The sequence below is a fragment of the Lepidochelys kempii genome, chromosome 4 (assembly GCF_965140265.1).
Source record: "Lepidochelys kempii isolate rLepKem1 chromosome 4, rLepKem1.hap2, whole genome shotgun sequence".
Lineage (NCBI taxonomy): Eukaryota > Metazoa > Chordata > Testudines > Cheloniidae > Lepidochelys > Lepidochelys kempii.
The window spans coordinates 31,935,273-31,947,728 of record NC_133259.1 but is presented as its reverse complement, the minus strand read 5'-3'; the positions used below and the strand labels follow the sequence as shown (position 1 = coordinate 31,947,728).

General features: G+C 37.3%; 1 protein-coding gene across 1 annotated transcript in view; it reads left to right on the top strand.

Moving 5' to 3' along the window:
• The window catches only part of COL25A1 (collagen type XXV alpha 1 chain), a 409,341-nt gene that overhangs the window by 193,179 nt on the left and 203,706 nt on the right, over nucleotides 1-12,456 (top strand). Inside the window, exons 3-4 of the mRNA XM_073340873.1 lie at nucleotides 7,960-8,004; nucleotides 10,336-10,343. Of these exons, the coding sequence (XP_073196974.1) occupies nucleotides 7,960-8,004; nucleotides 10,336-10,343 (53 nt within the window). The remainder of the gene's footprint in view (nucleotides 1-7,959; nucleotides 8,005-10,335; nucleotides 10,344-12,456) is intronic.

Below are 12,456 nucleotides of genomic sequence, written 5' to 3'. Positions count from 1 at the left end.
TCAAGTCTAAAATTAGGTCACATGTAGGTTCCAGGTCCTGTTTGACCAAATGACAAAACAGTTTGGCATGACTGGCGGTCGCTGACAGGGGGTTGATAATAGAATCATAGAATTTACTGATGGAAAAGACCTATGTGTTTTCCTTTTTAAAGAATAAATGCCAGTGTCCATAAATAAATAAATAAAATCAGGCAATGGCATAACTGCATTTGTGTGTGCAATAACTTATTTACAGTTGCATGCATGAATATACATAATTTGCTGATAGACCACAGCTGCTGATGGTTCCCCCCCCCAAAAAAAACCAAACAATTGGGCTGTTAGGTCATTTAATACAATTCTTTGCTAATATAGAATTATTCCCAAAAAGATTAAGAGTGAATTGTACTGCCAAACAGGTTTATGGGAAGATTGCACAGTGCCTGTGGCTGCCAGATTCTTAACTGGTATAATGTAGTGTCACTCCATGAGGCAACACCAATTTACATGAGCTGAGGATCTGGCTAGATCCTCCCAATACTATGTACATGTACATTTTCACCTTTAAGATCTCAACTCTTCCTTCTATAATCAAATATAAGATTGTGCTTCCTTTGAGAGAGATAGTCCCTTAATGATTTGTTTTGGAGAGGGCCATTCATACTTTTAGTGCAATAACAGTTCCAAAGTCCATGAAATGTTGTTGGGCTTTATTTCCCTCAGAAGGCTGGTCTCTGTTTTAGCATGTGGGTGAAGAAGACGACTAAAGAGAATACCAATTTTCATTAAATCCCAGCTCCTTCTCCCCATTCTCTCTCTCATGCACACCATTGATTCTTTTTCAGCTTCTAAAAAGTTAAATTAGAACAAACTATTAGGAATATTCACTTGGTTCCTGTGAGGTTCGTGTGAGTTTTGCAGAACAAAATGTTGAATTTAGAATAATCTTTATTTAAAAAAAAAAAATTAGACCAGAACAGCCTTTTTGTTTTTTATTTTTTGTTGCAAGTCTTGGAGGTAACGCATGTTTTTAAAATTGTTTCTTTCTTTTCATGTACTATGGAAAATCTAAAAAACCACTCACTGTATATAATGTGTACCCGTTTAATGATAAATTGTCTCCAGAATCATGGAGGGGGAAAAAAAATCTAACAATGAAACACTTTTTAGGAAATAAGAATGATAGAAATAACAACTGTCACATCAGACCTCATTAGAGCCAATGAACTCACAGTGGTATTTAACAATTTCCAAGAAGTAGGCCATAATTCATAAATTAGTGTAATTCATACAGTACTTAATTCATAAAATAGCACTGTTGAGAACAGCAGCAGTATACAATCCTTGGTCTATAGAGACCTCTTTTTAAAGAGTCAAACCTAGGAGCTGGAAAATACAGGAGTCAATAAAAATTAAAAAGGCCTAGGCTTTATAGCCATTGTATACAGTTTGGAAAATGTATATCATTCCAAAACCAAAAATCTTTGTTTCAAAAACCAGTCAAGGTAGATAAATGACAACAGTGTACTTATGTATCTCATCGTTTGCCAAATGCAAGGACTTAAAAGCAAGGAAATGAATAGTTAGGGACATCATAAATCTTATTCTGGACAAATAATAAATATAGACACATTGGGACACACTGGTCTCTTAAGGCTGCTTCCTGCTGTATTAGCAACTTAAAACCAGTTTAACTGCAAATGGTAATCCTTCTGTAGGCATAACGGCTCCTATGCCAATCCCCCTCCTGATCCCCTGGTTGCTGAAATGACTCCTTTAGGGCTCCTTATGTCCTCTATCTATAGGAAGAAAGTCATAAAGTAGATCATCTGTAATAATGCACTGCTCTTCTTTACTCGGAGGATTGGCTCAGTAGCAGGGTGACCATATTTTCCCAAAGGGAAAATGAAACACCACACAGGGCCGAACCAAGCCCCTCCCCACCTCCGGTATTTAATGCCCCCTTTTCCCCCACAGGCCTTCCTGCCCACGGGGCTGGCCTGAGGCCCCCATTTCTCTCCCATGCATGAGGCTGGCACAAGCCCCTCGTCACCTGCCCATGGCCCCCCTCTTCTCCCCCTGCACATGGGGCCAGCCCAGGACCCCCTGCCACCCGCCTGCATGGGGCTAGGCTGGCCTGAGCTGCTCTCCAGAGCCCTCCCTCCACTGCAGGTTTGGCATTGCTTCTCGCCCCTCCCCCCACACATTTCTTCACACCCTGCTGGGGTCACACCACATTTTTTGGGGGTGTCAAAACCAGGCGTTTGTCCAGTTTTGCCAAAAAAGTCAGGATGGCAGGGACAGGGCTTAAAAAAGGGACTGCCTTGGCCAAAATGGGACATATGGTAACCCTACTCAGTAGCCAGACAGCCCCAGGATCAGGGGCTGCAAAGGTGGCTTTTCCAGAACTGAGTGTAGCTTGGCTGGACCAGAGCATCTGGCCCTTTATTCTTAACACGTACAAAGAAATGCATAGTACATCACAACATAACCTCAACTCTGACCACAGATATTTTTGAAAAGATGTTTTGTCATCTTGATTTTAATATCTAAACAAACTGTCCACAGTTGAAATAATTCATAATAATTTGCTTCACTACAACCTGTTGTCTTCAAATATAGTTGGTGCATGCGTTTTCAAGAAAATGTATCTACATGGAAAGTCTAAAAGAGCAGTTAAAAGACATTTCAGAACTAGAGCAGTGGTTCTCAACCTTTACCATACCAGGACTCCATTCCCTCTAAGATCTAGCTAAGAACATCCTTCTGTTTAGCAATATGGAAAGAGCAGAGTGGTTCAGATGCCCTGATACCTGTGTGCAACTCCCCCATGTTGTGAACCCATGAGCTAGAGGAAGACAGATGAACATCTGACAAAAAGTGCTAGTCATCCTGATTATGAGCACTATAATTTGGGGGTTTCTGAGTGTATGAAAAGGTGGATGAGACCTCTTCTAGATTAATAGGAGAGGAAAGTTATACCTTATGTTTTTTAAAAGTAATTTTCCATAAGAATTTTTACTTGACCTATGTCCTTAATGATAATTTGCCCACTTTTAACACACCCATTCTTCTGAATGCTCCAGTAGTTATCAGTGAGAGGCGTTTTGTGCTTAATTCATTGAACACTGTGGAACATGTTCATTTATAACTCTTTCACTACTTCATTAACTGCCTTAGAAAGCATACACCAACATTAAAGTACTAAGTCTAAAGCTATAATCTAGCTGAAGTACAGCTGAAGTACATTTGATCTTGTCTAGATTTTTTTTTAAAAGCTAAGGTTTTTCAGAAAGTAATACCTAGCACCAAATTACTAGAACGAATAACTTGGGGATAGCTAAGGTTTGTGGAATTTCAAGAAATAATTCTAATGATAATTACCAAATTGGTTTCTATTATTAGAAAACAAATATTAAGATACGTAATTACTTAGCTATTAGATTTTTGATAAATATGGATAATCAATAGTTATCACCATAACAATTTGTCAAAAATGTATCTGTAGATGAAGAATAATAAAATTCATTGGTTACATTTTAATGTAAAAAAAAAAAACCCTGTCTCTTTGTTAAGCTTTTAATTAAAATTAAGATTTCCAGAAACTGGACTCAGAAACAATCTCCTCAAGAATGAAATTTGTTTAAAACATCTCTAAAGTGAAACAGGGAAAAAAAGGAACAAGAGCTGATTTTTCCAATGTTTCACTTGCACTCCTAACCTGTAGGTAAATCTAGAAACCCTGTAGAACAGTATGTTGGCAGCTCTTGAACTTAGCTACTGTAAACTGATTTTCCCTACTGCCTATCATTTGGCATCATTAATCTTCATTAAACCAGTTTATCCCATTGAGCTTAAAGTCTCTTTCTTTTTAGAGACATGAAAATTGAAAAAGACATTTAAAACAAACAAGTCTTGTTTAAGTACTCTGTATGGGTGAAATATAACTCAGCACAGAATCTGCTGATCATATTCTACAGGGATTTTATCCAGGGCGAGAACATTCAGTACATTTGCTTTATATATAGTACTGTATATCACATCAAGCTGTATAAATGAAAATCTGTTGCATTGCCTTAAAATTAACTGTCATGCTTAATATAGCTTTTTAAATATTGATCCATTTCCTCCACCACACCACGCCTCCCCCAAATCCCTATGTTATTTGTGAGATAATAATAATACAAACATGGAAAAATATGGACATTCATAGTTAAGGATCAGTGATTTTGATAGCTGAACACAATCGGGGCAACAGAGAAGGCTAACAACCCTGATTTAGGAAAGCATCCCTATTTGAGATGGCGTGTAAGCATGTCACGTGCTTTCCTGAATGGAGAGATGGACCTAGGCAGATGTGCTAGTGCTTTTCTGAATTGGGGCCAAAGGTAATGGCCTATCTGCATGATAAATACTTATAAGTGGAATCTGTTGCATATATAAAACAATTGCAGTATTCTTTTCGTATCCTCTGGTGGTACTCAGCATTCCAAGGGAAGTTTGAAGGATCTGCCAATTATTTCACAGTTTACATTCCCACATCCCAAGGATCAGTATAAAGGCCGCAGAGCAGGATTGGACAAAAGTTCCTGAAGATTTAATTAGGAAGGAGGAGTGCCTCATGTCATTCAACAGCAGTTCCTGCAACTAAATGGGGCTGGCTTGGGGAGCTAAAGGTCAGGGGCCATGTTCTGATCTCTTTTATACTGGCATAAATGCAGAGTAATTCCATAGTCTTCAGTGGTATCATGACTATGGAGGTACAATAACAATCAGAATGTATCAAGTGATTAGCACTTATCCACATTTTCGTCCAGTGATCTCAAGGTATCAGTGTATTTGTGATCTGCATTTGATGCCAGAAGAAATATTCAAATAGGTTAGTTTCTCTTTAAGGGCAAAGTTGCTGGGCGTATTCTTTTATTGCTGTGATTTATCTGGCTGATCTTACATCCATCCAGTACAGTCAGTGGAAATGTTGGATGTGCAAGATGTGCAACATTGGGTCTTGATTCCATAAATGCGAGTTACATATGGGAACAGAGTTTTACAGATGTGCAAAACTTCAGTTTAAGAAACTCTGTTGTTTTTTGTTCATTCCCTCTGAGTTTCGCTTTGAGTTCTCAGGTTTGAACCCAAAATCTCAGGGCAGCTGGAACTACAGTTTCACACCATTTCAAGTTAAAACCATAAACCCTCCTTAGCATCCGTGGGGAGGGAGGCTGTTTGTGCAAAACTTGGCCAAGGCTCATTGGAAACCTTTGTAAATGTCAGACCCCAGTTTGTACTAAGGTCTTTCTTGGACAAGCTCTAACTGACTTCAGTGGAAGTTTGCCCAAGTAAGGACTGATTTAAAAACTGCATAATAGAGGAAGGAAAGTAGAAATGGGGGATCAAATCCTGATGCTCTTATTCTGGTTTACAAATAAAATTAAAAAAAAAAATCTTTAAACTGACAGGATTTGATTTGCTAACTCATTACTTCAGTTTGACAGCAGTGTAACTTCATTGATTCCAATGACAATACACTGGCATAAAACTACTGCGACAGTGATTGAGGTCTGTATTCTTTAAGTTTCACAAGACAGTTCTCTGCCTTTCTAACCTTGTATGCCAAGTTTCATAGAGGAGGAAAGTTATGTCCAAGTTGCCCCCCTGAAAACAAAGTTGCATATAATAAAAGCAGATAAAACTGAAAAGTAGTGTTGGGGAGACTGTACAACACTGTAGTAGAATATTTATTTTGTTTAATCCAACTAATTTTCTCTTTCAAGTACATATTGCCCTTTCCCTGCCTGAAATAATGTTTTCCCCATTCCCATGTACTGAGCTCCCATTGACATTAATTGGCAGTTTCACGTGTGGAGGCCTTGCAAGGAAAATACACTTTATGGCAAATTATTTATTTTTTAAAAATCAGTTCCATCTCCTCATATCCTCTCTCTTCCAATGGCTTCAGTCAAGTAAAAATTCTAATCCTCTTTTTGTGACTCCACAATCTATTGTTGCATGAAAGTTTGATTTCTGGTGTTTAATCAAAGTCCATGAGACTTACACATATGAATAACAAAACTTTGCATACCTGTAGCACCTTCAGTCCAAGTATTTCAAAGTGCTTTACAAACATTAATTCATGATGCCTCACAGTACATTTTGAGGCAGGATGGTGTTACCCTCATCAGTGTTGTCATTTTGCAGATGAAGAAAATGATGCACACAGAAGTTAAGGATGAAATTTTCAAACTTGGGTATTTAAAATCAGGCAGTTAAATCCATATTTAGGCTCCTAGAGCGCAATCCTGCTCCACTGGAATTCAATGGCAAAAACTTCCACTCACCCCAGTGTTGTAGGATCAGGCCCTTAAAGGAGGTTTGATTTTCAGATGTTCTGAGCATCTGAGTGTCCCATTGAAATCAGTGGGACTACAAGTGCTCAACATCTCTGAAAATTTAGTTCCCTGCAATTTAGGTGCTTAAATACGGAATTGTATAACTTTAGCTGGCCACATTTGACAATTTTGATCTAAATGACTTGACAACATCACACAGAAAGTCCCTGGCAGAACTGGGAATGGAACCTTGACCTCCTGATGCCTGGTCCTCTGTTTAATCACAAGACCATTCTTTCTCAATTATCTGTACAGTATCTAAGGACAAGATTTGACCGTGACAAAAAGCACACTGTATACTTAGCAAATACCTGTGTACTTGCACCAATATTTTGATGTTATGTCCATTGAGGTAAATGAGAGTTTTATGTGTGAGGAGTGCAGGACCAGCCTAATGGTTTGCAGATGACTTTACATTTGGTTAGATTGTCCCCTTAAATGTAGCCTTAGAATTAGGGGCTGCACATTCTTGCACTACAGCTAGATGAGCTCTGGGAAAGAATCACAGGTGGGATTTTCAAAGGAGCCTAAGAGCCAACTCCCACTGAATTTCAGTGGGAAACAGGAGGTTTTTAAAAGCTCCCAAAGTGTTTAAGAACACAAGTCCCTCTGATAGCCTGAGATTTGAGCTCCTATATGCTTTAGGTACTTTTTTAAATTGGGGTGCCTAACTCCCTTAGGCTTCTTTGAAAATCCTTGCTTATATCTCCCCATTGCTGACCAGAAACAACTTCCCCTTCTCGCCACACTGGAAATCTCTGCCCTGCACCTGTCCTCTTCTGTCGCACCTGCATGGGGGATGTAACAGGTGCAGCAGCAATCTGTGAAGGTCACACAGGGGTATGTGAGTGGGAGATGAACCGTATACAGTTCAGGTGTTCACATTTTAAAAGGATGTTGCAAAATTGGAGAGGGTGCAGAAAAGAGCCACAAAAAATGATTCGAGGGCTGGAGAAAATGCTTAGAGTGAGAGACTTACAGAGCTCAATCTGATGATTTTACCAAAGAGAAGATTGAGGGGTGACTTGGTTATAGTGTCCAAATGAATATCCTTGTGGGGAGAAAATAATGGGTAGTAAAGTACTCTTTAATGTAGCAGAGAAAACTTAACAAGAACCAATGGTTGGAAATGTAAAACAGACAAATTAGAAATTACATTTTAACAGTGAGGGTAATTAAACATCAGAACAAACTGCCAAGAGAGGTGGTGGATTCTCCATCTCTAGATGTCCTGAGATAAGACAAGATGCCTTTCTGGAAGAAATTCTTTAGCCAAACACAAGTTATATTTTAGTCAAACATAGGTTATTGAGCTAAAGGAGTGAAATGTACAGAGCTAAAGGAGTGAAACGTAATGGCCTGTGGTATACAGGAGGTCAGGCTTGATGATCTAATGGTCCATTCTGGCCTCAATATCTGTGAATATGAATCTTACTGTTGTTCATATCCATGCAGCCAACTAGGAGCAGGGAAAAATCTGGCCCATTATGATGAATTTTATACTATTATGTCTACATACAAATTGCATTTTAAATGTCAAGAACTATATTAAATTGCAAAGTCACAATCCAGAAACTGCTTGCTTTTTCAGGCCCTCCAGGGAAACGAGGTAAGAGGGGCAGAAGAGGAGAGACTGGTAAGTTTTCACTTTTGGAAGCAAGATGTCAGATTTTATTTTGGGTAGATGGGTTTTTCTCAGTATTTTGTCCGTTTTTGTGCAAATGTATCTATTATTCTACTGGATAGATGACGACTCAGCTACTTTATTTTGGTTTGCATTTTTTCTTGGGGGAAGAGGAATGCACCTAGCATGCCTTATTTTTGTTCTTTGTTGCCTGTGATCTATAGGAAGAAAAGATCTGTTTAAAAAAAAAAAATCTGATAGAAGTTTTGTGATCCTTGGCATATAACTTGTGGCCTTCTAAATTGCTTTCAATCTCAAATAGTCATTAAATTGTAGGCCTGCTTCATAATACTTGATGCATCTCTAGAACCTTGAATAGTTTTTATAATTTCTGACATAAAAGCCATTGATAATAAAACTGGTTATTGATAATTCTGTAATAATTTCAGCACTCTGAATCTTCTCTCATTTATACCTGTGCACATCTGCATAATTCCATTGAAGTACATAATGTTACAATGGTATAGATGAGTATAAAATCAAGCCCTTTGTGTTTAGAAAAGATCATGTCATGAGGAAAAGGGAACATGTGTTATGTGAACGGTCATGGAGATAATGTCTAAATAGACTGAACTTTGTAAAATAAGCTGTTGATTATCAGGAATTTGTAGCATTTAGGATCTTCTTGAATTAAAATCCAGTCTGTGTTTGTGGCTGATAATTTGCAAATGCAACACATAAATAAAGAGAGGCATTTTCTTTGTGTGGAAATTACACTTGGGGCTTGATCTTCCCAGGCGCTGGGCACCTTCAGCTCCTCCTGACATCTGTGGGAGTTAACGCACTGATCACCTTGCAGGATTCAGCTCTTTGTCAGGATGGTGTTTCTAGAAGTGGCAGAGAAATGGGTGCTTCAGATCCACCTGGTTATATTAGGTATTTCTGGTTATCTGTGAATTAATCTGGCAGATTAGGAGAAATTTACAGTCTGGTTGATTCCCATGAATCTTAGTTGTTCACAGTAATCTATTGTTTTGTCTTTTAGGTAGCTATAAATTAGAACTTTATTTTGTTCTTAGAAAATTATTTCCTTCTTTTTCTTGGATAGCTAAGGTAAAGCCAAACTCTGATAAAATTAGATCCACTAACTTTGATATGTTAATCAGTTTACGATACTTGCTGCAGAGACAAAAGTTATTATACAGCGGGAATTGCTCAGGTTGAATTTGGCTTTACAAATGATCTTGACAATTCAAATGAACTTGGCAGCTACCTTGCAGTATGTTTGACTTTTTGTTTTACACATCAAATAAACACACATTAAGATATTAACAGAGGAAATTGATCTCTTTCCTTTAGAAACAGACCCTGCACATTAAAATGCTATTTGGAAATGTTTACCAGTATAAAGAAATTACCTTAGTTACTAGACAATAAAATCACATTGTTAAAAACAAAAGCCTGACAATATCAAAAGCAAACTGAAAATACAGCTGTTGCTATTTTATGCCCCTTTTGCACCTCACTTTATTCAGAAGTTAGAGGGAGGCCATGAGAGCTAATGAAAAGCCGTTGATTTGGGAGCTGCAGCTGCTCCACTTAATAAGAGTGAAATATTAGATTTGATTTGCAGCCCTTTGATAATGTTCTCAAGAACTGCTGTACAAAAGCCTTTGAATCTAAATAATTGGAAAAATGTGCAAATATCACTTCACAAAGTGTGACATTTTAATAGGGAGCATTTTATAAGTGGGTCTTGAAAAAAGACAGTGATGAAAGGAAATGTCTGTAGAGTCAGGTGATCACTGGAACTTCTCCTTATTGGCAGAGGAGGAAGGTAAGAAGATCTAGATGCAAGTATTTCTGTCTTAATGCCAAGGTTAAATGCCAAGGGTAAAAAAAAATTGTGTAATTTTGCAGACAAGATGTAATTTAATTCCCAGTTGCATGGCTAATTGAAACTGGTGGATATAAAATATATGCACATGTGAAGTCTGAGAAAACAAATTGTATTCTATGGTTAATCTTTTTTTGGCCTGCCATGAGACTGCATGAAAATAAATAAAAAATAATTAACATGACATTGCATGGGATGGGTGAAGAATATTTAATTCTTCAGCAAAGTAACTGCATGTGTTCTAGTCTTTGGCATCACTACTAGTCTCAAAGAACCACCGAAGAAAAATGTTGTTAAAGAACAAAATCTAGACAGTATGCTGATTATGCTAATTTTATAATCATGTGGTCTCATTTTTGGCTTCTTGCATATGAATCTTTCTTACTAACGTCATAAACTTATATACTCTTTTTTTTTCTCTCTCTCTCTTTTTTTCCCCCCTACAGGACCTCCTGTAAGTACAGTTGATACATTGTTCGGTCTCCCAGGTTAACCAGGATCAGGCAGAAATGCGTTTAGACCCTGTTAAGTAATCTCCATGGTGAATGGATTATATTTGATCCAGAGGAAATTTAGTTATTGTTAGTACAGTGTAAACTTTTACTAATTTTGCTGGAGTTGAATGATTTGTTTGGAAACTTATTTTTCTTAAACAAACCTTTAAAACAGTAAAACTTTACCTCAGCCCTACATATAGCATTTTTGGATCAGAATAGCATGTAAGTATGTTCTGTTCATTTTGTCTACTAGTTATTAATGTCTGTTCGGTCTGGTATAGAAACGTTAATCAGTAACCGTGCCAGAAGACTGAACCATATAAATATAGGAAATGATTCAGCAACCTTTACTTGCACTGAGTAGTAACTTACTCTGGTAAAATAAGCTCCTTGAGACAGGGACTGTCTTTTCGTTATGTGTATGTACAATGCCTATGGCAGTAGAGCCCTTATCCAGACTGCAGCCACTATATGCTATTGTAATACAAATAGTAAAAAATAATACTCAGTTTTAGCAAGGGTGGTAAGTCTGACCATAAATTTGTTTCCGACAAAATAATTCCATTTTTTCTTGTTCACACCTTTCCAGACTTAAGTCACACTTCTTTTTCTATGTATAGTATTTAACATATGTATCTAAAGTATTCATATTTGTTGTGATACTATACAATCTGAAGAAAACAATGCAACCATAAGAATAATATCTCCTGTAAAGAGATTTTTATGAGACTTGCTCTTTTCTTTCCTTGGATTTGTCATGGCATTTCCAGTCTTACTTTCGTGACCAGATCATCTTGTCAACTGAGTGGCATATGTATTTTAGAATAATTAATTAATATCCTCAATTTCTGTTGTCTGACACAATCATTTTAGCATTAACTGTAACTACCGAGTAGTAACGCTATAGGAAACATTTAAACTTCTAAATTGTCAAAATGCTTAGTGGCTCACTTTGGCAAACTCATTTGACAGACTATCAACGAAAGAGCAGGCTTAATGCACACTAGTGCTCTTTAAATGAAGGAAATGCTGCTTTCCTAAATATCTTTTGCAGTCTCTTCTCACAAAATGTAAAGATCAAGCATTAATCAGGTTATAAATGATTTTCCTACTGCAAGAGAATTTAGCAAAGCAGATAGTGAATTCTGAGTATGCAAATCTTTACTCCTTGACATCATCTCCCTACTGTTTTAGCACAGTTCCATTTTTTTTTTTAAAAAAAAGGAGAGTCATACATTATTAATATAACCCAGAATTAGCTCCAAGGATGATGGGTAAAGTTTTCAAGTGATTTAGGAGCCTAAGCTCTATTTTCAAAAGTGACTTGGGCACTTAGGAGTGACTTTCAATGAGACTTATTCTCTGAAGGATGGAATTTTCAAAAGCACCTAAATCCCATTTTCAAAGACTTTTCAGAAGTCTAATTGGGAGTCAATGGACTTTGGCTCCCAAGTTCCTAAATCACTTCTGAAAATGTTTTACTCTAGCTTTGACCCTGTGAACATAGTGGTAACCCTTAAAAACTATACCATGGTTATCACCTGGGATCCCCTAGTAGTTCTGTATATTTAGAATAGTGAATAATTATGGTACCTTAGGTACCATCGTGTAGTAGCTGCAGGTGGCTATTGCATCTTCAAAGGTGACCACTGAAATTTTAGCTGTCTTTTCCTACCTATAACCAGTGTGTCAGGACGACAATCCAAGTCCCATGGATTTTTATTTTTTATGACCCAATAGAACATTCTACGATTTCTTCTTTGACACTGACATACTGTCGGCAGCACACCTTCCATCTATCTTATTCTCTTTCTGCCACGTGCTGCCCCTCAATCTATGTATATAACTCCTACTGATAGCAAGAGTTCCATCAAGGATCCAAGGCCGCAAGTGGCCCTTTTGTTAGTTATTTTTAATGTTGACTCTGTTTTATCTTGAATAATGTGCCTTGCCAAAAAAAAAAAAATGTTCACTGTATATATATATCTATGCCATACTTGTTCATCTGTAAAATATAATCAAGTGTAGAGGATCAATGCTGTTCGAATTTAAATTTTCCATTAGTGTACT